Consider the following 24,461-nt stretch of genomic DNA (forward strand, 5'->3'; position numbering starts at 1 on the left):
CCAGTCTTGGACCTAACCCCTCCAAAATGAAGTAAATAGTTAATCAATCATCTGCCATGGAGTCGGAGATGCAGGAAAATGAAGTGCAGAACTGCTTCAGAGACAACACATAAAGCCATCAGGCATTTTAAAAGTCAAAGTTAGGTTATTTCTCCTGGTCCTTTTTTTCTGACAGACTGTTTAGTCACCAGTTTACATATTGTTCTGCTTGTGTTACTGTGTGGTTTAACTGGACTGTGTTGTTATGTTATGTGGCCCCTGTGCTGTGCTGCTTCCTGTTTTTTTTTTTTGTTTTTTTTTCAGATCTGCATGATGAATATCTCTGAACTGAGTTCTCAACTGAATCTATTCTATTTACTGGTTGCTGAGGCTTGCACTCACTTCACTTCTCATTTCACTCTGTAATGTACACAAGAGGAGAACTATTAAGTAACCTGGGTAACCAAAACTTATGTTCCATGCAAATATTATAATATAATCCACACTGGGATAAATGGATGAAGGGGTAGCAGTGTATTTGTGCAGGTGTGTAGTTAGGGTGCCAGTAGGTTTAACAAAAGAAAGCTATGGTATAATAATCTACTGAGAGAATGTCTGTCTAAATCCTGTCCAGATCTCTCTGACACAGCTGACTTACACTGATATATCTTCTATACTGATATAATTAAAAAAAAAAAAAAAAAACACACACACACACAATCGGACACAAAAGAAAATAGTATAGGAAACAAGTGTTTGTGAAAGTGATATAGTCATGGTCAAGTGAAAGTCATATAAGTCAAATATTAATAGTACCTGCTCCTAAGCAGAGAAATGACAGATACTATTAATGATGTGGAGGCTTTAAAGACCCAAATGGAAAGTAACCTCAAAATGTTAGAATATAAGGATGTGAATAATGAGCTTATGTTCTATATCATATCCTGTATCATAACCTTAACATGATTGATAAACCTGACATGACAGGTACGCATGTGAAGGTATCTAACTGCCACAGAACAGAAGGTGAGTGAAGTATTAAAGTGTTACAAATTTTATAATTTAAAATATACATTAGCTATAACGAAAAGTCGGTCTCCTCAGTGGAAGTTCTCGTCGCCATAATATCCAGAAATAATATATTCTTCATTTAGCATGATGAAAGTCTGACAGCTACATAACCACATAACAGTCTTAATTTAATGCTACTATTAGTATGTTACACACTATGTTATCATGTTATCTGCCGCTCCCTCGCGCGTGAGGAGGAGGGCTCGAGGAGTGCTCGTGCTGGGATGACTACAAATCCGTTAGTAGCCACAGCCTCCTCCTTTTCCATCATGGCTCCCTCGATAGAGAGGCAAGGATACTGGGGGCGGCCGACCTCAACGCTGGACTGGTGTGAAGAAAATTATGTCGTCTCTTTCTACATAGCGGAATTTTGTAAGTAGAGTGTCGTTGCATCATTTAAGCTAAAACGTGTGGTTTTATGTTTTGTTTTCGGGGAGGACAAGCCATACTGTGCACGCACAGCCGCCTCTGAATAACCAAAACATGTAGTATGAGCAGCGGCTGTAATAATAATGTAGTTGATTTGTGTTATCTTGCTCGGCTGATATGAATTTTGGTCACTTACTTCAAGCTAAATGTGTCCTCGTACGACGTTTAATTAGCAAGCGTTACAGCTGCAGTGAAGTAAAAGGAAAGCTGTCCGCCGCGGAGACATAACTAGTCAACCTGGTCTGTTTTGCATACAGCTTTCCCGTAGGTTATTATTCCGCACGGTGCAGCAAGTGTTAGCTAGCGCTGTCATGGACACATCACAACTGGACATTTCTCCACATTACCACTCATTTGTATTTCAGATGGGCTCTGGGACGTGGTCTTAAGTGTTTCCCCACACAAGGTGCCTTAGTCATTCAAAGCCACCGCTTGAAACTTGCTGAAACATTTCCTTCATACTATCAGGCGTCTCGTTGCTTTGTCTACCGATAAAAAAACTGGTTCCTCTGGAGGCATTATCTTAGATTCAAACTTTGTTAGAGTCACAGTGTTCAAAATGCTGCCATGTCAACGGTACTTGCAGAAATGGCATATGAGACAGTCCTTTACTGACATGCAGTGATACATACATACTTTACCTCTGAAGCTTTTAGCCAAGCGACACAGGACAAACATCCCCACTGAATTTAATACTTTAAACTTACTCATTGTTGTTCAGCCAATTTAAGCTCTCAGAATTGAAGTAATCTAAGCTTTAAGATAAACTGTACTTCAGTCCTCTTTACTGCTCACGAATTAATTGGTAATACAAGAGAAAACGAACATTACTGTTACATTAACTTGACATTCAACTACAAAGCTTGTATTATAGTCTAATGTGTAGAATTCATATATACCCTACAAACTCACTGTAGAGTCATTATAGAACTAAAGATAAACTCTTTGGAGTAAACTCGGACTTAGGGAATCTGAATCCACCCTGTGTTTGCTGTTGTTGTTGTTTGTGGTACTAAGTGATGCAACAGTCAAAGGCAGACTCAAGCCAAGTGGGTCAGAGTTTAGTTAGACGTCTACTTTTGCGTCTTCTTTATATTTGTCCATGCTAAGAGCCTTTGTCGTATCATTCACTTGATGTTTTTATCCTAAAAAGAGTAAAAGTGTACTGTAAGCCACTAGTTGTGGAGTACATATTGTAGGCCTATTATATTAATTGATATCATTGAAACATTTATAAACTTTGGCACTGGTGTGAATGCAGAATATCTAGGGTGAAGGTTTTGTTAGCACAAACGGCACACGCTGGCCTAGCTAGGCAGTTGTTTTCAGCCACAGACGAATTGTTTGGCATTTAAACGGTGATTCAGGTTACAATGGTTGGAATGTGGCATTGTTCATGTGGAAAAGGGACACCGTCATGACTTTAATCCTTTTTTGATATGTCCTTTTGTGCACTATTTCTCTTTTAAAACATCAGCACATTGTGACGGCAGAAGCAAACACAGGGCAAGGTTATCAAGAGTCTCTCTCACTGGTGATGAGCAATCTCATCGCATTTTTGCAGTTGTCATTGAAATATGAAAACAAAATATTCACGTGCTGCAGTATTCATGGTTGGTCTGCATTTATTATCAGAGACCACAAAGTCCACACATTTTAAACGGTCACTCCAAGGACTCGCCTTGGCTTTTATCAGACATTCACAGATAAAGGTAAAGTGTCATGCCAGTTATGAAAATTCTAGTATGCAATATTAGTTTTTAAACTACTTAACATCCTGGAAAGGCTCCACGCCCAAAGTGTAGAGTGGAGTTTGCACATCACCACACCCTGAGTGAACAAGGTTAGGATCGGTGTTGAGCTGTTTAATCAGGTTCCCTGAGGGCTTGATGATGTACCTAGAGTAAGTACGTAGTGATGGCCCAGGGGAGGGAGGTTTAAATACACAAACACTGACACCGGTTCAACTGTCAGCCGCTTTTGCAGATAAATGTTTTGAGGCGAATGTCAAGATGGTTGTTGAAGCTTTATTCCTCTCCGCTCCTCAGGTTTTCTCAGTTGCTTTCAGGTTTCAAACCAGCGATTCTCACAACATGGCAACAGTACAAACAGTGCAATACAAAAGGGTTCAACAACACATGACAAAACAGTTATGACTGTAACTAACAACTATTTTCATTAGTGCTTAATCCACCGATTATTTTCATAATTCACTGATTAATTTTTGGTCTGTAACACATTAGAAAGCAATGAAAAATGCCCATCACTGTATCCTAGAGCCCAGTGTCAATACATCACATGTCTCTTTTGTCCAGTCCAGTCCAAAACCCACAGATATTCAGTTCATTTACTGATAGGCAAGAGCAAGAAAAGCTGCTCATTTGCACTTTTGAAAATCTGGAACTAACAGATTTTTTTTTGTCATTTTTGGTTGAAAAACAATTTATACAATTAGTCACTTATCAAAGGAGTGGCTGATTAATTTTCTGTCAGTTGTGTAAATGATTAATTAACTAATCACTGCAGCTCAAAAACAACAGAAACATGGCATTAGAGTCCATCCATCATTTACTGTCTGCCCACTTATCCACTGCCTGTAACTGCAAACCCACATCGTGATATATTACCAGTATTACATAGTTAGAATGACGGATGCACAGTAATTCAAGTACTTCAGTGCTGTGAATCAGCAGTACAATAGAAAGTTGTTTGAGGCTGCAAAAATAGGAGAAGACGTGTGTGTGTGTGTGAACTCCCTGTGCAGTGATCAGGTTTCTGTAATAAGATACCATTCATGCTGTTGTTATCATGATCACAACATGTGACCCAGACGTCTCACCGAACTCTCACTGCCATCATGTCACCCAACCACAGAGACATTCTTAGCTCCTCAGTATCACACAGCTCATGTCATCTGGCTCTAATTCATCTCTGCTGTCTTTTTGAACAGGGAATACTGTGAGCAACCTGATTATGATTCTTCCTCCCATCTGTGGGGCCATCCAGACATTTCGTGACGGCCTCGAGTTTCGCTACATCTGCTCTTTCCTCGGACTAGCAGGTTAGTCTGTCGAGACCACAAATTATCTGGTTCTACATGCAAACACTGCTCATGATTATGTATACTTATTGACAACAGTCTTGTCTTGACCGTGACTTTTAATGTTTTGTGGGGTTGTGTGTCACCCAGCTGTTGGTGTTGGTTCCTGGTGCTTCCATATGACGCTGCTGTATGAGATGCAGGTGGGCTACAGTGCTACAGTGCTAATCTGAATATGTGAACAGTATCTTAAACTGAAGCTGCATGAATCAGACTCACTGTTGGAAATGCGAGGTCAAACATCTGTTGCCTGATTTAACACTAAATTATGCTGTAACAAGATCCTATCGTGATGTAAACATATGTGTTTTCTCTTTATTCTCATTTGCAGCTACTGGACGAGTTGCCTATGATTTACAGTACATGCGTCTTTGTCTACTGTCTGTAAGTGGCTCAGTCTTTTGGATTTATTGTTGTTGCAGAGTTCTCAAGTCTGACGGTCGCTGAGAACAAATTTAGTGTGATTGAGGCTAGAAACGTAATCAGTGAATCCCTTGCTGATCACTTGTGTTTTCTGTTTGTAATGGGACTATTGATTGTGAACTGGATCCGTGCATCTCTTTCCACTTCAGCCCAGCTTGTTATTTGCTCTCTGTTCTTTATGGTTATTCAAACTGAAAATGTAATATGAGCATATTTGTGTCTTTTTGCAGATACGAGTGCTTCAAACAAGAGAAAGGCATTAGTTTCTTTCCTATTGCATTGTTATTAATCTTCAGTGTCTTGGTCACTGTGGTGAGTATTCACTGTCACTGTAACATGACCATTTACTTTGTACCATACTGTAAGTGAAACATTGCATCCATCGTGTCCTCTTGACTAGTTTCTGTATTTGTATTTTGTAGGTTTACTTACAATGGAAGGAGCCAGTGTTTCACCAGGTAAGGGAGTGCTCTGTGTTATGGTCACCAGGCTCAGATTGCTCATTGTTTGCTATTAGGGCTCAGTGTGTCTTAAGTCATTTTTACCTTGTGTAAACAATGGGCTTTCCATCACAGCATGCAACACTTAGTTGGGTTCTTGCTGGTTGTTAAATGTACAGTAAAGTAGCAGTTCATATAGAACCATATATGTAAAATGCAGTATGTAAAAGTATTTGTTAAGGTGTATTATTTTTTAAAAATGCAGATCTGAAGTTCGCCTTCACACGTAAAAAAGTTTTTCAGTGAGAAAACCAAATACGATCTGGGAAGTTTAGTTGGAAGAACAGATTTATTGTGTTTAAAAACTTATTAGATGCCAAAACACAGCACAGTGGTGTTTAATTCTCACAGACGGGATCTTACACCTGGAAAGTTACAACAGCACCAACAGTGTTATCTTCCATCACAACAATATTGGGGTAAACAGCGGAAATACAACGTTCACTTCACAAAGTGATCCAACAGGAATGTGCACTTGCGTGTATGTGTTGTGTTTCAGCGAAAGTTTAACCAGATTCAAATTTTTGCTGCATGACACAGCGTTATTTCACACAACGCCTTCGTTACACACCCTCTTCGATGCCCCGCGCCCTACACCCCATCCACTGTATCTGTGCCCTAACGCCACTGAAAAGAATGAGAAGATTTACTTCTTTTCATGAAGAACAAGACCAAAGCTCAGCACTTAAACCTTTAACTATGAGATCAAGCCACAGTTAACATTTGCTGCCAAGAAGAAGTATCTCATAACCTTAACCATATTACCATAGAGAAATCAAATAAAGCTTGAAAGAGAAGTGCAAAAACGTCTGTTATACCTAGTGTTTGTTTGTAACTGCTGAGAGTCTCACACTGTGTATGTGTTCATTTACAACAGTAAGGACAATGTGACAAAGCTGCCTTTGTTTACTCTTTGGACCTGACTTTGTTTACTAAGCACACTGCTCCAGTGGTGGTTCATAACGAGCCTGATACTGTTCCTGGTGGAGTACAGTGAGCCAATAGGTACACAGAGTTTGGTTCAAATGGCAGCTTTCTGTATGAGTAGCTTATGACCTTGTATGGACATGAGTTGTGTGCGGTTCAACCAAAGAGTGGATTTTTCTTTACATATTGTTTCAGACCTGTGAATCACTGTCCACAGCACCGATTTCCCAGAATCAAAGGAATAATGAAGTGAAAATGAAATGACTCTTCAGTCTGATCATCAGGCAATGTAAAAATATCCAGTATTTCACAAGAAAGACACAAAATGACTCAAATGAAACAAAATGAAAAATCAAAACATCATTCTGTATGAATTATTATTTGGGGTCCCAGACACCAGGGTGGGAAACACAGATGTACTGATCTAGTCAGATAAAATTGGATTTTTATATGAGGAGCAGCACGGTGGTGCAGTGGTTAGCACTGTCGCCTCACAGCAAGAGGATTCCAGGTTTGAAACGTGCGGAGTTTGCATGTTCTTCCTGTGCCTGCGTGAGTTCTCTCCAGGTACTCCGGCTTCCTCCCACAATCCCAAAAACATGCAGGTTAACTGGCTACTCTAAATTGCTCCTAGGTGTGAGTGTGTGCATGTGTTATGTCTGTCTTTGTGTGTGTCAGCCCTGACAGACTGGTGATCAGTCCAGGGTGTACTCTGCCTCTCACCCGTAGTCAGCTGGGATAGGCTCCAGCTCCCCCGCAACAAATCAAGCAGTATAGAAAATGAAGGAATAATTTCTATGAAATTTAGAATTAAAGCTGTGTTAATGGTTCTTCATCAGTTTTCCTATTAATCATTCAGTCCACTGAGAGAAGAAAACTGTGGAAACAGTTCTGGTTAAAGATTTAGTTAAAATCATTTATCCTGTAATAAGACTTATAACCAATAGCACAATAAACAACTCTTACTCTAGTAACATTCTGTAAATTGCTTTCCAGGAAACAAAGTTGTTGGATGGGAAAAAGATTTTAGACACAACTGTGCTTCTGTTGGAAAGGCTGTGCAAGACTGCGTGAGCAGGGTATATTAGCATTTCTCTCAGTGTACAGCTCAGGCTGCCAGCTTTTAACAGCAATTAACAGTCATCACACCACAGAGCTGTGGTGACTTGATGAAAATTTGTAAATGGTTGTCAGATGTTTTATCCTCACAACTTCTTGCTGCGTTTCAAAGCCAAATATCTGCCTCTTCTTTTAGGTCATGTATGGTGCCCTTGTAGCTTGCCTAGTGATGCGATCCATCTTCATTGTTACGTGGTAAGTTTTCAAAGACGACCATTCAAATTTAAATCATTACCATGTCAGAGGAGCTGTTGTTGATTAATATGCAATGAGGTAACGACTGGCTAAAGGGTTTTCTTTGTTGTTTTTGTTTTTAGGGTGTACCCGTGGCTCAGACCTCTGTGCTACACCTCCTTAGGTATCTTTATGTTAGGGTTTCTGCTGTGGAACATTGACAACATCTTCTGTGATTCATTAAGGTGAGGAGGCAAAACACTAACAGTCCTGATATCATGCATTAACTTGCACAAAGTTAATTTTAGAATTCTGGGAGCAAAGTTAATCATCTTCCTTTAAAGAGCAGTGGTATGGAAAATGTTCACATTAACAGTCAGGGATGCTAACCTTTCTGTGACATCACAGCATTAATGTATTTTTCCTCATCACAAGGACAGGTCAGGCCAATTCGAAGTAACGTCAGCGCCTGGAAATGTACCAACTCACTTAATGAGGAATGAGAGACTTAAACTTTAGTATTGATATATGTTTAGGTATTGATATCAACATTTATAAAGAACATAAACATAAATAAAGTAATGATCTTTTAGCCATTTTTCAGCACTGTAAGAGATTTTGTCTTTTTTGTTTGGTCATTTATTTAATTTGTTGGGTCAAAACTGTGTTTGTATCTCAGAGCCAGTAGACAAACGCTGCCCCCTGGTGTTGGAGTAGTAACACAGTTCCATGCTTGGTGGCACATCTTCACAGGCCTGGGATCCTACCTGCACATACTTCTCAGGTAATTTTCAGTTTCAGTAGCAGGACATTACAGCTGGAGTCAGTTCTGCTGTGGTGAGATATGTTCATGCACATTGAAGTCAAATATTTATTTTCTTCTAGCCTGCAGATCAGGTCAACCTACCTCAAGTACAGACCAAAAGTAAAGGTATGTGCTTAGCCTTTGCATATATTGTAGCTTTTATATGTTGTCATTCCCTCTTAGCCTTTTTTATGTTGTACTTGTACTGTTGTTTATTATTATTCATTCTTTTATTCAACCATTCATTTGTTAATTTTTCCTTCCCTGCCGTGACTTTGTTCAGTTTGTGTGTGGAGTTTGGCCCACACTGCACATTGAACCACAGAAGACGAGCTGAAGTGAAGGGACGGGGACCAGCTGAAGGATGGTGACTGCCATATCCACACACCATCAGCACAGGAACCCACTGCTGGGAACTTAGCCCACAGGCAGGGGGTAGGTGGACCCCAAGACACCACCCCAGGGAGCCTTTGGTTCTGCACTGTGGGGATTTACTAAAGTACAGTATAGCACTGATTCCAGTTTTAAGAAATGGAAGATTTTTTTCATCATTCATAATTTATTAGACTAGCTTTTGTGTAACTTTATTGAAATGTAATAATTTTACTTGCTCCTTCACTTTCAATGCAGTTATGATATGTAGTCCACTGCAGTGGTAACTGTTGAAAGAGTTATGGGTGTTAGCTTGATTAGGGTTTGGGAAAAGGGAAAACAGCATAATTAATTATTAATTATTAACAACTAAGAATTCATATTAGCATATTTATCATTGTATCTTCGATTCTGTGAATGTTTGAATCTAAGTTTAAAGATATTTAAATAGACTAAAATATAACTAAGACTATTGCTTGTGTGTAGTTTTACATGTAGCTGAGGGAGCTGGACTTACAACTCAGTGCTGTCGTTTCCTGGATGTGCTCACTAATATGGGATAGTAATTACCAGCTAGAGAGTGAAAGTGGTACGGTGTTACTGTAGCTCAGCTGTCTGACCAGAAGATCTTTATCCATTTGTTTGGCCACAGGCTTCATTTTTCACTTGAAGTGTTTCTATCAAAATACGCCAAGACTGGAATTACTCATTTCTTTTTCTTTTTTTTTTTAGTGGTTGTTGCCAAAGTTGGGATTTTTGGGATTTAAAACGTAATGTTAATGTTTTGACCTCATTATAAACAAACAAGAAATGCAGTGCTAACATACAGTTTGGTTACAGACATCATTACACTGCCTTCTAATTTTGTTTAGGACCAGGTTAAACATCGGCCTGCTATACAGAGCAAGTTGGACCACTTTGTGCGTCTCGAGTTTCTGTGGACACTTTTACAATGCTGACACAGCCGTTAAAGCGATACTCCACACAGATTTGTGGTCCGTGAAGGACTAAGACTTTAGAGCCACCTTTCATGCCCACAGGGGTTTTGTATCGGGTTTGTTTCACAGTGAGCCTCCTTCAAGGTGTGTTAGCTTTAGAGACCACTTTGTTGGGATGACCAGCATCTAGCGAGTGTGTGTGTGATCAGGCATAAATAATGCAAACACGCAGAAACATCACTGGAAATGCATCAGGTCAGTCTGCCTATAGTTCATCTCAAGCCATTACCACTGGCCACATCACTGCAGCTGATGTGTTCAGCTAGCGTAGAGCACAGTATGAGTAAATAAGCTGATAGGTGAAACCCAGCAAACTAAGTTTACCTGCTAAACAAAATAATTTTCCTAAATATCCTAATTGTTAATTTTAAGTGAAAGGACCAAGTGAATGAATGGAGCATATCTGGATGATTCAAGCTGCAGAGAACGGGGTGTACTAGACACAGCCAGTTCTGGGTAGCTGTCTGTCTTTCTGTCTCCTGCTTCATTACAGTAAATCTCATTCATATCTGTCGTTGTAAACAATAATGTGCCCCTTTCAAAAAAAAAAGGATTTAAGTCAAGAGTTTTGAAATCCCTTCATCTATAGGTACTCAAGATTTCCACATCTCCCCACAATACTACTACATTTTATTTATTACTCTGTTATTTATTTGTCCTTTTTCTTTTTATTTATTTGCACCATGGTGTAAAGATGGAGAGTCAAATGGCACATAAACGCACCGCAGTGATATCTTTGTGAAACAGTTCACGATACAACCACTAGGTGGCAGAAGTTCCCAGATTATTTCAGACATTGCCAAGCATGCTATAGTGCATCAACAAACTACCTACCAACTGTAAAACGCTTAGGATGTTTGCCTCAGCTCTCATTTGGTGTTTCATATGTGGTGTTAAATGAAGGGCTTTTTATTTACAATATTTCTTTTGCTGCTGTGAAATTGTGGATGTGTAATGGTAACAGTAGAAGCTGGAGTAACTGGGAAACTGGAAGATGCACAACATTATTGTTGTATGGAGATATTTGTATTTGTGAGGCCTCGTAAACTGCCGCGTGCTGTATTATCTCCTGAGACAAACACATTTATTTTTCATTATGCGTACGTGCTGCGTCATTCTTATTATGCTTGGGTAAAACAACTGCTCGAACCCAGTGTTACAAACATTCATAAGCACATAAATACAATGTATGAAAGCTAAGTATTAACGTTGTTCAAATGTCAAATGTGTGAAACCTTCAGTGTATGTTATCGCTGCTCATCAGTAGAGGTGAGCGGCTGTCAAAGAGGGTGCCTTATTGTTATCCTTGCAGCGTAACCCAAGTTGCCTTGATGTTCGTGATAAACCATTCAAGTTGCCCCTTGTGTTTTTGCAATGTGCCCTTTCCCCGATCATTACCAGTTAAAGCATCAGGAGGACGAACAATAACAGCTTCTAATGCAAAGTCTGTGCCTGATTCTTTGGCCTTCCATTCATTTCATGTGCCCAACAACTAAGTCACAGGTTGTTCTGATGTTGTTAACTGTAACTGAAAGTGAGTATACTCATGTGTTGAGGCCAGAAGAGTTCATTTTTTATGTTGAACTTTGTTGGTCATGTGCCAGTCTTTAATGATGCCCTGTATTGTCAAATAAAAGAAAATGTTTCAGACAGTTTGTCTACAGAAGGACTTTAAGTCATTCACTGTATTTCACTGCATGTTTGTAATATGGTGATATTATTTCTGCTCCAAGCAGCCGCTTACAAGAAATGTATGCTGATAGAGTATGACAGAACTCTGCAGTATCAACAACCACTGAAATACTAACACTAACATGACACATAAATCTTTATCTAGGGTTTTTATGCGTGGTATTTTGATAGTGGTTTGATGTGACTCATACAGCTTTAAGGTGTGGCAGTGCCAATGGCACAAATCTTAGAGAAAGAAAGAAGGGCAAGAAATGTGGTTGTAAATGGAGCCTCCTGTAAGGATTGTTTTGGTAGCCAGAGCTTCCTGTGTCGCAGTCGCAGACGTCATAGTTTTGACACACAGCATGACTGTGCAAGCCACTCGGTGCAGAGTTTGAGGAAACTGTCAGCACTTTGAGGATGTCAGCGTAGACCATTAAAAATCCCAACAGGACACCAGGGGCTTGTTCCTGAGTAAATGCGTGGACTTCTCATTCAGAGATAGCTGAAGTCACTGAGTTGCTTTATCGGTCATGAGCTGGTCACAAGCAACAGGGTTCCAGCGAAGAGGAAGGTATGCTGTTTGTGTTTGTGTTAGTGTGTGGGACAAAGATGCTTCAAGCAACATGTCACAAAGATGAAGCATAATGACATGAAGATAAGATGATGATACACTTTAAAACTCTGCTCCCGTTTAGGCAGCAAAAAGCCCAGACATCTGAACTTAGTCTCTAAGTGCTTGTCTGATTAGAATTGTATTCACTAATATTTACAATTACAATTATTTTCTTTCCGAACATCGTTCTAATATTCAATGGTTTTTCACCTCAGAAGTCACCTGTTTTTTTCTCAGGTCCAAGGACGTGTCTAAATTGTAAATGCCAACATATTTACATAATTGTTTACTAAATAAAGTTTGTGGTGTACTTTTTATAAGTGCTTAATATGTGACTCACAGCCCCAGTTTGTTTACCAAACCCACTGGACACCAACAGGTGACCTTCAAGCCCACTCGAAAGCACTGCAGTGGGTGTTAAACTTCTCCTCATCTCACCTTCAAAATACTTAAGAATCTCTCAAACCATTCTCAAATAATTATTTGTTGTTTACACTATAAATTCATTAGTGAAATTTTTTTTTTTTTTTTTAAAGTGCACAGTTCAGCCTGGGTAACACGTTATCCACCTTCTTTGTCTCCTAAATTTGTGATCCTACTTTTCCAACAGCAAGAGGAGTCTAAGCATGACATGTAAAATAAAAATGCACGTCTGTGCTGTTTATTGTTTGGCTGCAATTGTCCCTGACAGTGAGGGCCTCTTGATCTCTTTCAGCGAACTGGAGGACGAGCAAGTTTTGACAAAGAATAATGACAACATTCCTCTCACATTCCTCTCCGGGTATCATACATGAACTCTGTTATGTAAAGGCAGTCGCTGCTGAATGTTCTATATGTGTCGTTATGTTCTTTCCAGTTATGAACACAAACGCATCCTGTCACTGTCAGGTCATTTTCAACAGGATTTTGGTATTTGATATGCTATAAAAACAGAACTGTCATTCACTGATCCAGATTATGTCATGTTGTTGTGCACGCATCAGTCAGGCTTTGCATAAATAGCATAACACACACACACTCAGTCTCGATCAGGGTATGTAGCAGAGGGGAGGTATCCTGGACTTTACAGAGACAACAAGCTGTCATTACATAAAACACAGAGCTCTGGCTTAAACCTGTCAGTTCAGCAAAAAAAAAAAAAAAAAACCTGGCACAGCCTGATGGACGTATTTGAGGCAGCCTCTTTAGTGTGTTGAGAAAAGGAGGAAAGCACCAGTTAAATGCAGTGATCAATCTATAAAAATTCCCTTTCGCCCGCCCAGTTGCCTGGCACACAATGTTGTGTATGTTTTTCTTTCCAATTGAAACCACACAGGGAAAGGTTAGGATTGTGATATTTGGTTGCACACACCTGTTTGTCAGTGTAGGCTTTTAAATAATTTATTATTTCCTCTTCATGTTGACAAAAGGTGGGAAAAGAGAAATGATTCACGCGTGTTACATGTTCAGATCTTTTCAAATGGATTTTCATTTGAAGATGAGTTGGAGCAGTATGCACTGTGATGTGAACCACGGTGTGTACATGCTGAAAAACATTACACAGAGTCTGAGAAAGAGAACTATAACTTTAAATCACAACTTTAAACCACTTTTGCAACTGGTGTTGCAAAACACCAGTGCTCCATTCATAGGATGTTACAGGTTTAAATAGAAACATCAAACCCATGTTTGGCCTGCAGGGACAACGAGGAGACTGTGAGTCAGTGTCAAGCGGTGTGTAATAGAGTCTTAACGAGTGTGATTACCAGGTTTTTCCCCCGGTCTTCTCACTTCCTTTGACTCAGGATCAGTTGTATTTTCTGAAACTGGAGATTAGATTGCATTCAGACATTCAGGTTATGATCCTGGTTCAGGTGCGTGTCCCAGATGTAAGACAGAGTTAGAGATGACTCATGTTGGGAATGCCCACGTTGCCAAAGAGGCTGATTGAAAGCTGCTCCCTCTGACGTCACTGCTGACTCTTGGCATGGTTTTTAGTTTGTTTTTGTTTTAATGTTACTGTATATTGTAAGGCAGAGTGGGTTGTTGCAGCTTTTCAGTCTATTTCACTTCACTGCGTCTGTGCATAAACAGTTCACTGAAAATGTTCTAACTGCACTTTAGACTTCAGCTGTTGTTGGCAGTTACAATTTATAGTAGCCTAATCATAGCTGAAGTCATACAGCACCAGTCAAAAGTGTGGACACACCTTTTCATTCAGTGGTTTTTCTTTATTTTTATTACTTTCTACATTGTAGATTCATACTGAAGACATCAAAACTATGAAGGAACACATATGGAATTATGCAGTTAACGAAGTATATTTTAGATTCTTCGAAGTAGCCATCTTTTGCTTTGATGACAGCTTTGCACAGTTGGCATTCTCTCAATCAGTTTCATGAGGTACTCACCTGGAATGGTTTTCAGTTAACAGGTGTGCCTCGTCAAGAGTTAATTTATTGAATGTCTTGCCTTCTTAATGTGTTTGAGAGCATCAGCTTTGCAGAAGCAGGGTTGGTACACAGTTAACAGCCCCATGTGACTACTGTTATAATCCATATTACGGCAAGAGCCACTCAGCTAAGTAAAGAGAAACAAATTTGAGATTTTTTGTTCCACCTACTGTGTCTTTGTGAGATGCAGAAAAGGTGAACAGATGATTTCTACATGTGTGGTTCCCACTGTGAAGCATGGAGGAGGAGGTGTGATGGTGTGGGGGTGCCTGGCTGCAGCGACATGCCACCCCATTTGGTTTACACTTAGTTGGACCATCATTTGTTTTTCAACAGGACAATGACCCCGAACACACCTCCAGGCTGTGTAAGGGCTATTTGACCAAGAAGGAGAGTGATGGAGTGCTGCATTGGATAACCTGGCCTGTACAATCACCTGACTAAAACCCAACTGAGATGGTTTGGGATGAGTTGGACCGCAGAGTGAAGGCAAAACAGTCAACAAGTGCTCAGCACCTCTGGGAACTCCTTCAAGACCATTCCAGGTGAGAAGCAGAGATAAATATTTTGTTTTCCACTTAGGTCCACTATCAGTCTGACTATGCTCCCTTCTCCAGAAGGCCCTTACAGTGGGAAATGTGTGTTCCCTTGTGACACACATAGATAACATCAGACAGAACGGAAACTGCAGCCACGCACAGTCAATGTTGGTTACAACATTTGCCAAGTAAAATATTATTTATGACTGTCAGTCCTGATGCTGGAATGACATGATAAGACTTTATTGATCCCACCGAGGGGGAAATTTACTTGTTAGGCAGCTCACAAGAAAAACAGGAAAAAAGGATTAAGTGCAGAAAAACAGTAAGTGTGCATGCAATTCAAGAACAAGAAAATGTGCAAAAAATAATGTATTTACAATCTAAAAAAAAAGTTAAGTTACAAAACCAGAATACAAAATACAAAAACAGTAAAAACTGGCTATGTACAAATGTACACGATGATGGAGAAGTGATGAGTAAGCAACAGTGAGAAAGAAAAAATATTGCACAGTCCTGCCATAGACAGATGAAAAGTTAGGCCAGACCAGAGTACAACTGAACAGCTGAGTTGTACAGTCTGACAGCAGAGGGAATGAAGGACCTGCGGTGGTGCTGAATTGAAGAGTGACTAATCTTGAATGTTTGGAATACATGGTCACCAATCTCATTTCAGTAAATTAACAGTGTCTGCTTGATTTTGGAAGCTGACAGCCCAATAACCATGGATCTCTCACATGCTCATCTTTAAAGCTAGACGGCTGTCAACAGGTCTCAGATCAGTTTTCAGACAGCACAAGGCACAGTACTGTATCACGCTCACAGTACTGCATCCTCAATCAATGTGTGAAAGAGACAGCTCTGCTGAAAACGTTCTAGACTTGTGGGAAACAGTGCCCATGTTTTGCTGATGTGTAGTATGCCTTTGGCACCTTCACCTTGGACCTGTAGAGTTCTTTCATCATGAAGTACACCTCTAACAGTATCACAACAGTTTCACAATAACCCACCTTTGCTATGTTGTTCCCTCAAACCAAAATTTCACTGCAACATACCTCTCTTTGGATCAGAGTCATCAGTTACAATTTAAATGCTTCTACACTTTCAAACCGCATCAGTCCTCTGACTGATTTATCGTATTTATCCCCAGTAGAATAATTATTTTATCTGATAATTTGCTCATCTGACAGGATCATTATCTGTGAAAGAAAAAAAAAAAAAAGGATGCTGCACAATAAATCAGATTTTTTTTTAATAGCTTGCAGACTACAAAGGCAAAGACTATAATTAATCTATGCCTGTAGGCTATAACCCAGAGTGTCTAAGGTTTTAACCCCTCAATTATCTGCTGCCATAAAATAACCTGTAATATTCTATAGCACTTCAAATATTCAAATTCACTGCTATGTCCAACTATGCCAAGATATGTTACAATACGCGCGTGTGTGTGCATGTGAGTGTGTATTGCTTGTATTGTGTTGTATTGTATTATATTGTATTGTATTGCTTAATGATTATATATTTTTGACTCATCCAGCAGCTGAATGCACTCATTACGTTCTTTCTACAATGGAAGTGAACAACACTGTTGCAGAAATTCCATGAAAAAGGTCAGTTTCTATGACATTTACATGATTTTTCAGTTTTCCCTTTTTTTCTTTTTAAACTTTCAGCAGTTTACCACTTACCTTTGTATCATTTAAGGTTATTCGCTGGACAAAAACTTTTGACTGGTAGTGCATTTGTGTGGGTTAAATCTTACTATAATCTCATGTAGTGCTGGGGAAGTTGATGAACACGTGGTTTGGAGCTTTAACGTACAATACAACAACACAGAATCACAATAGTTCCATCTCAAATCAGCGCAATTGCAACTGTAACTGACTGTTTGTTATTGTGAAATGAAAGGAGTTGTTTTCTGCAGAGAAGACACAGTTATGCAGATCCCATAACAAGATTATCCCCGACAGAGTCGTTCAGAAGAATTCTGAATTTAATCTTTGTAGCATCCTTGTTAGCATTTTAATTCAGTCTTCCAATGTGCATATTGTGTTTGTCATCATAGTCCACCTACAGGTTAGGGCAGCTCTGCAGTTCCTATGAACATGATAAAAACATGATAACATGTTTTCACCACTAAATCTGAACGTAGGACCAAAAATGTTTCTGAGAATTCTGGGCCAGTTAGACTGATTTTCTACACTGATAAGCAGAGCTGAGTGTCTGATGTTTCTCTGAAGAGACATTAAAAAAGACCCTGTTATGTGCGGAGCCATCTTACTGTTCTTGTTGGGACAGGAGCAGTCACACATAATTAACAGGTGGTCCCCCACAGAAGCTTTGCACACAACCCTATGTATCAACAGCTGCACATCTCAAAAACAGACCGACTCGCTGGGACTCCTGCCGCGCAAACATGAAGATGCTCTGGTTGAGTCTTCTGACTCTTCTGATGCCCGAGCAGACTCTGGTGACTGGCTTGCCAACTGGCTTGCTTCTCCGAGCCAAAGACCTGCCAACGCAACCTGATACCGGACCATCTGAAGCAGACCAGGATTTTGCAAAGGTATTTATCACTTTATGCATGGCATGTGATCCCTGTAAAAAAAAAAAAAAAAAAAAAAAAAAAAAGGCATGAAAGACAGCCAGGCTTCTGTGCTGGGACAGTGTTGTTTTATTTATAGCCCCATTATCTCAGACTGAGCGGTGTAGTAGTTGTTTGTTAATTCAGCTGCTCAGTGAATTCATGGGAAAAATAAATAAATTGTAGAATTGTTTAAATGAGGATATAATTTAACATTGTGGGAACATTTTAGGGGTAATTCCATGTAAACTATTTTATTTGTAGCTTGTTGCACAGATAAATATTTTTCTAGAGGTATAACTGATTTTATTTTATATGGGCATTTTTTCCTCATGATAGTGAATGATGAAAGAGTGTTTCTATTGTTTTGTTTTTCTTTCCACCACTTCATTTCCAAACGTTCTATTAAAATTAAATGACTTGGATTTAGTATCCACAGTATTTAGTGAGAGCTGCTTATACTGTAAGCAAACTGTTTTCTCAAAGTGCAGACAAAATCACATTCAAATCAGATACCTGTCTGACGCTTCTGCCCCTGTAACATCTCACCTGAACTAAAATGAGAAGCAGAGATAAATATTTTGTTTTCCACTTAGGTTCAGTATCAGTCTGACTATGCTCCCTTCTCCAGAAGGCAGTTACAGTGGGAAATGTGTGTTCCCTTGTGATACAGATAGATAACATCAGACAGAATAGAAACTGCAGCCACACACAGTCAGTGTTGGTTACAACTTTTGCCAAGTAAAATATAATTTATGACTGTCAGTCCTGATGCTGGAATGACGTGATAATGATCATGACGATGGCTTTATTGGCTGAGATAAGAAATTTGCATTTTTCATATTTTTCTTTTCAGTAACATGTTTGTTTTTTCTGTGTGTGGCTCCTCACTCCCAGGAAAAAACTTCTGGTCTCAGAGTCCTTTATATTTATCACGTTTTGGTATGTTTCTCACTTTTGTTCATGTACAAATTCAGTCTCAAACAATTAGCTCTCGCATTACAGAGGTGCTGGAGTAAAGAAGGTAAAGAACATCTGGCCACGAAGATTACTCTACAAATGTTTACAGAGCTGCAGGATTCCTTTAAGTCAGAGTGTTTAGGCTTCGTGTGGCCGTCGTCGACACCTACAATTACATGAGCACAGCAACATTTCTGCAGTGAACTGTTATTACAGGTTTGAGAAAATGTTTGGAATGTTTACTGTAATGACTGTAGTCATTTCATGAATGGCTGAGCATTTGTGTTGCTCCTCAGCGAGTGTGACATTGTGAGATAAAAAGAGGTTTACCTTCTACAAATTGTTTTCAAGCTGCTTCTGTCAGCATGACTGTATTTTCTAAGCTTGACAGACTGTCACATCTCAGACACCATTTTGCACCCTGACTTTTATCATCTTCAGGAATATCTACAGCACTTCTATGGCTACCAGCCCAGGTCAGAGAGACAGAAGAGGACTGCAGACACAGATGAAGTTGCTGATTGGGACACTGGACTCTGTGATAAGCTTCAGCGCATGCAGCACTTCTTTGGTTTACCTCAAAGTGGAAAGCTGACCAAAGAGACTCTGGCAGTTATGAAGAGGCCGCGCTGTGGTCTGTCAGATGTGGAACCATTTGGAGACACAATTCGCTGGACGAAGAAGACTCTCAGCTACAGGTTAGAAAGGATCAGAAAGTGTGAGAACTGTCCAACTGTCAAATTCATACTCCAAACAAATAGGGGGCAGCATGCTGCCAGAAAGTTGGGGTGTCCACCCCTATTGTAAGAAACGAGGGAATGCACTCCTCCCTCTTCCTCCCACCCATCCCGCTGTGCCACAATCGGACTTGGGTGTCGGGCATACTGGGACAAATCCTGGTGGGGCGCTGCATTGGTGTGCCAGTGGACCGTCAAAAAATCCATTAAGTTTTTCCTGGCCCTCTCTGTGGGCCTGTCATTTGGGGTGAACATGAGAGCCTGCTGCTTGTGTGTTCCAGGACTGGGCTCACTGCCCACTCACAACCAAATTTCAACCCTCACCATCACACTGATCTAACGTTAGCTTGAATAAATCTAATCTCAACATAGGGGCGTTGACATGTTGTCAAACCTGCATGTATAAGAGAATAATGTTTTCCTCTCATGTTTACCTTGCCGTCTTATGATGTAACTGGTAGGCCATTTTTCTTTGGATGACTGAAGACAAGGATCTCACACCCAGTCTGTCCACTCAGAAAAACATGTCTGACTTAACACAAGGGCTGTTATTTTTCACATTGTGTTGATAGTCATGCGCCCCTTAAAACATGTCAGATTAATAAAGATGAATAAATAAAGCAGTAAAATTCTACATTTGTTCCTCAGGATCACTGGCTCCAATCTCCCCATCTCAGACTCGAAGGTTCACAAAATCTTCAGGAACGCATGGAAACTCTGGTCCAGTGTTGCTCCGATTAAATTTCGCAAGCGCAGCAGGAAAGAGGCTGACATTACCATCGCTTTCCACCATGGCAGTGAGCTCTGCAGAGATTTCCACAGTCCAATAGCACTGCACAACAATCCTGACATTGACACATGACATTTACTGAATGTAATGGACTGTATTGTTTTTTTTGTTTTTTTTGCAGACCATAAGGATGGTGCGCCTTTTGATGGCAAAGGAGGAATCCTGGCTCATGCCTTTCTGCCTGGGTCTGGCATTGGTGGAGACGTGCACTTTGATGCTGATGAAGACTGGAGCTTTAATTCTACTGGTACTAGAGTTAAAAAAAGAAATCTCACACCTACAGTATGATTTTGTTGACATATAGTAATAATTCAGTATGTAAGGAAATATGCTTATTTACCAACTCGCTGAGAGTCACATTAGAAGATTGATACCAGTGTCATGTCTGTCTTAAAACATAGAGATTGGAAGTGGGTGGGAATTAGACATAGATTTGACATATTGTGTATGACAGTATCAAAGTAATCACACCTGGAGTAACCACACTACTTTTACATTTACGTTTATGTCATTTGTTTTGTGCAGCTTAACAACCTCACACGGCTTGTGTTTCTGATAAAGGTTTCAGCCTGTTTGCTGTGGCAGCCCATGAATTTGGCCATGCACTTGGCCTGCCCCACTCATCTGACCCCGGAGCCATCATGTACCCATCATACAGCTTTGTCCCCAGTTATGAGCTGCAGCTGTCCTTCCGTGATGTCAAAGACATCCAACACCTGTATGGTGAGTCCAGCTGGATATAAAAGATGAAGCAGTGTTTCACTGCTTACATTCAGAAAGGTGGCTGATTCTTTTCCAAAGCAAACAAATAGAAAATGAAGAATGTGTCAAACACTGTGACTGCACTGAGAGATCTCAAACAGTAATTTATTCACCATTTTAAACTAAATGCATACACATAGATTTTGCATGTAGAATACTGACATATCAGTATACTTACGTAATCACACAGTGATTTGTTGTAGGTAACAATAATGAGTGTTGGGAAAACAGACCAAACAGCTACAAACCACAGCATCCTCCTTCTAATGTTTCATCATTGTACTGCTGAAATTTGCTCAGTGACAGTGAAGTCATTAAAAACTGCTCAGTGTCATATATTCATTTCAAAATCTAAAATCTCACAGATTCTCACACAATTTTACTTCCTCATTTCGGCTGTGTGTGAACATGTCAGATTTAGCCTCATTTGTTAATGCCTGCTTGAATTTTTTTAGCCATGACTAGAATTTGTGTTTTACATACTGCTACAACTTAAATATATGATATATATAGAGTCAGTTGTATTGTAAAATAATGTGTACTTGTTAAATCACATCAACATGTGCAGTTTATAACATCAGACACTGAGCTGTGCATGTAGGAATTACATGTGGGCTGATAAAACAGGTGAGAAAAGCAGCTCAATAGGAAGAATGAAATCTGAGTGTCAGTGGTTTTGCAGTAATTAATGTTTGATGGGAAACCACACACAAATGTCCAGTAATTATCATTTTGATAAGCTGATCATATAGACTTATTAAACTCTTTGCAGACATATGAGTCTTTGGCTTGGCTGTGATGCGATTATTTGCAGATGATATACTTTTGTAAATCACAGTACTGTATATATGCATTTTTCAGGGAGCTTTTATTTGACTTTACTTGAAAAGAAAATCACATTTCAAAAGACAGAGTCTTGTTTCTGTTAAAACGGCACCTTTATTTCTTGACTTGCCTCCAGGTGTCAGCTCCAATTTTGCTTCACTACTCTCGAAAAAGCCTCCTCCAAGAACACCGGACAAATGTGATCCAGACTTGTCCTTTGATGCTGTAACAGAATTACAACAGGAAGTCCTGTTTTTCAAAGATAGGTAAGTAAAGCTGTCCCAGCATGCCCACATAATGAAGGGTGACGGATTGGGTTCATGTCTGATGTCTCCTTGATACGGATAATGGAAAAAAACAATAACAACAATAATTGACTTAACTTTCTGCCTTTTCAGATTCATGTGGCGCAAACATCCTCAGTTTGACGAAACAGGAATCACTCTGATTAGCAGTCTGTGGCCAGACACTGTACCTGCCTTTTTGGATGCTGTCTATGAAAATGTGGAAAGGAATGTAGTTGTGTTTTTCAAAGGTAAAGTTAAGCAGTATCCCAAAAGAGCACCATGAGTTGTGCAATATATGCACTTTAATTAAAAAAACCAAACATACCTGAATGGGCAGTGGATATGAAATATACAGTAAAAGTGTGTGTGACAGTAGTGTTTCTGTTTCAGGTCATCAGTACTGGATGCTGAGGCAGCTAGAACTCCAGGAAGGTTTTCCTAGAAATATCTCAGACTTGGGCTTCCCCTCCAGAATAAAATCTGTAGATGCTGCTCTTCATTTCAGAAGTACCCGCTACACTGTGTTCTTCACTGGCCATGAATGTTGGAAGTATGTAAGATCCTACAGTTTCCCACCGGTTTCCAGTCTTAATTTTAAACCAAGCTAACCTCCTTCAGGACAGATATAAGGGTGGTACTGATCTTGCTCAGAGACAAGCCAAATGTATGCAAAACTGTCATCTGCATAGAAAAACGTATTTAAATGGAAATATAGGGAACAGAGCTATCTGGGTAAACATGCGTTAATTCAAGGTCTGGGAAGAGGCAGGTGGTATGGGTGAACTGTAGAGACAAATCTGGCTCACAATACATTTCTAAAAGCCTTCCAGTAAAATTAAGCCAACAGCTTAAATAACATAAACTGTTTCCTTTGAAAAATATCATCAGGTGCACATATTCTAATCATGTTCATGTACTTCGTGGAGCTGTATCAACAACCATGATGCCACAGTTCTTTATTGCTCCTGAAAGATTCTTGCATTATCACCATAACTATGTTGCATATGCACATCAACCAGACTAGACCAGGCCAGACTGCTTCCTTCTAAGGTTCTGATGTAAAGGCAATGACGCAATGATAAATTTCCTGTGTGAGTAAAACAGTGGCTTGTTGCGACTGACTTGGATATTTCTCACCCAATGTTGGTTTAAAGCTGTTTAACCACGATGCCTCTGCTGATGTCAAAGCAACAGCCTGTTTGGGGAATATTGTAATCTGTGTGTGTGTGTGTGTGTGTGTGTGTGTGTGTGTGTGTGTGTGTGTGTGTGTGTGTGTGTGTGTGTGTGTGCACTATGCACAGGTATAATGAGCCGGAGAAAAAGATGGAGGGGTCACCGACACTCATTGAGGAGCTGTGGCCGGGGATTCCATCTCCCATAGATGCAGCTGTCTTCTATGAGGGTACTTGCATCACCTTCCTTTGCTGCCTTCAGTTTCATCAAAAGTACTCCACATAGCACATTAACAGTATCCTATCATCAAATTAGATTTAATAAAAAAGGAAATCTACAGGGGGTTTTCATTGACACCGGGCGGTTTTCTGCTACATTGCTTTGTGAAACAAAACAAATACAATTGTGATTTCATGATTATTTCATGATTTGCTTCCCCACAGGGTTTGTGCACTTCTTCAAGGGAAATATCCACTTCAAATATGACACCAACTCCAAACGTGTCGTCTCCACCAGCCCCGCTAATGACCTGCTGGAATGCAAGAAGCACCTCAATGAAATACCGACAGATAGGAGATAAATGAAGGAAGGCACCCTGTGTACTGTAGCTTGATGGTGATGGTGTTGTGTATCTGCTGTGTGTGCATACAGTACCTACAGTGTTACAAAACTTTGTTTTCAGAAATTATCACAATGTACCTAATACCAAAATGGGAACTGATGAATAATGTAGGGAAGTGTTACCTCAGAGTGTAATACAGTGTTGTAATAATGGCATTTGTACCTTGTATCAAAGTACAGCTTTTTTTGATGTTGATGTAACAAATGTGTTTTTAAATATAAGTTTTGGTTTTTTTTTGGTAACTCAAATTTTGCTGCTAGATATTATTTTTAAAGTTGCTCTATAAATTGCAAAATGTATTTTATGGTTCTGTTTTTGCATCACTGTGACCCTGTGATTTATTGTTCACCAATTATGAGGACAAAATTGTTAAGGTTTATATTTTTCATCATTAAAAAATTCAACTGTTGCTTTTTCAATTACAACATATTCATTCTGTCTGCATTTCCAGGTGTTGCTTAATTTACCTGAGACAATACATTGCACAACAAAATCATTTCTGTTCCTCTTTGTGTCCAATATTTGGTAACACTGACCAAAATGTAGCTTTCCATTAACATTCATGT

At 39.6% G+C, this 24,461-nt stretch overlaps 2 protein-coding genes across 3 annotated transcripts; both read left to right on the forward strand.

Moving 5' to 3' along the window:
* Positions 1-1,318: 1,318 nt before the first annotated feature.
* Positions 1,319-11,547, forward strand: acer3 (alkaline ceramidase 3). 2 transcript variants are annotated; one of them, XM_041050774.1, is made up of 11 exons: positions 1,319-1,422; positions 4,430-4,540; positions 4,670-4,722; positions 4,911-4,963; positions 5,233-5,314; positions 5,425-5,460; positions 7,685-7,743; positions 7,866-7,967; positions 8,402-8,506; positions 8,608-8,657; positions 8,711-11,547. In XM_041050774.1, the coding sequence occupies exons 1-11, from the start codon at positions 1,320-1,322 to the stop codon at positions 8,896-8,898; spliced, it is 942 nt and encodes a 313-aa protein (XP_040906708.1). In that variant the 5' UTR covers position 1,319; the 3' UTR covers positions 8,899-11,547. The 2 variants fall into 2 exon arrangements, with proteins under 2 accessions (XP_040906708.1, XP_040906709.1); XM_041050775.1 differs by having other exon boundaries at positions 8,608-8,653; positions 8,811-11,547.
* A 457-nt stretch (positions 11,548-12,004) lies between these two features.
* Positions 12,005-24,401, forward strand: LOC121190213 (collagenase 3). Its single transcript, XM_041050764.1, has 13 exons — positions 12,005-12,142; positions 14,953-15,161; positions 16,693-16,765; positions 17,541-17,721; positions 19,141-19,397; positions 20,085-20,233; positions 20,348-20,473; positions 20,788-20,949; positions 21,950-22,079; positions 22,212-22,348; positions 22,491-22,650; positions 23,402-23,502; positions 23,717-24,401. The coding sequence occupies exons 4-13, from the start codon at positions 17,572-17,574 to the stop codon at positions 23,851-23,853; spliced, it is 1,509 nt and encodes a 502-aa protein (XP_040906698.1). The 5' UTR covers positions 12,005-12,142; positions 14,953-15,161; positions 16,693-16,765; positions 17,541-17,571; the 3' UTR covers positions 23,854-24,401.
* Positions 24,402-24,461: the final 60 nt, after the last annotated feature.

The sequence above is a fragment of the Toxotes jaculatrix genome, chromosome 12, assembly GCF_017976425.1.
Source record: "Toxotes jaculatrix isolate fToxJac2 chromosome 12, fToxJac2.pri, whole genome shotgun sequence".
Classification (NCBI taxonomy): Eukaryota; Metazoa; Chordata; class Actinopteri; family Toxotidae; genus Toxotes; species Toxotes jaculatrix.

Bases quoted from the DNA above. Each gene is read 5' to 3' on its own strand.
- acer3 (XM_041050774.1), top strand. From the start codon at position 1,320: ATGGCTCCCTCGATAGAGAGGCAAGGATACTGGGGGCGGCCGACCTCA. The intron at 7,968-8,401 runs GTGAGGAGGCAA...TTTGTATCTCAG, and splicing joins ATCTTCTGTGATTCATTAAG to AGCCAGTAGACAAACGCTGC. The intron at 8,507-8,607 runs GTAATTTTCAGT...ATTTTCTTCTAG, and splicing joins TACCTGCACATACTTCTCAG to CCTGCAGATCAGGTCAACCT.
- LOC121190213 (XM_041050764.1), top strand. From the start codon at position 17,572: ATGAAGATGCTCTGGTTGAGTCTTCTGACTCTTCTGATGCCCGAGCAG. The intron at 20,950-21,949 runs GTGAGTCCAGCT...ACTTGCCTCCAG, and splicing joins AGACATCCAACACCTGTATG to GTGTCAGCTCCAATTTTGCT. The intron at 23,503-23,716 runs GTACTTGCATCA...GCTTCCCCACAG, and splicing joins TGCAGCTGTCTTCTATGAGG to GGTTTGTGCACTTCTTCAAG.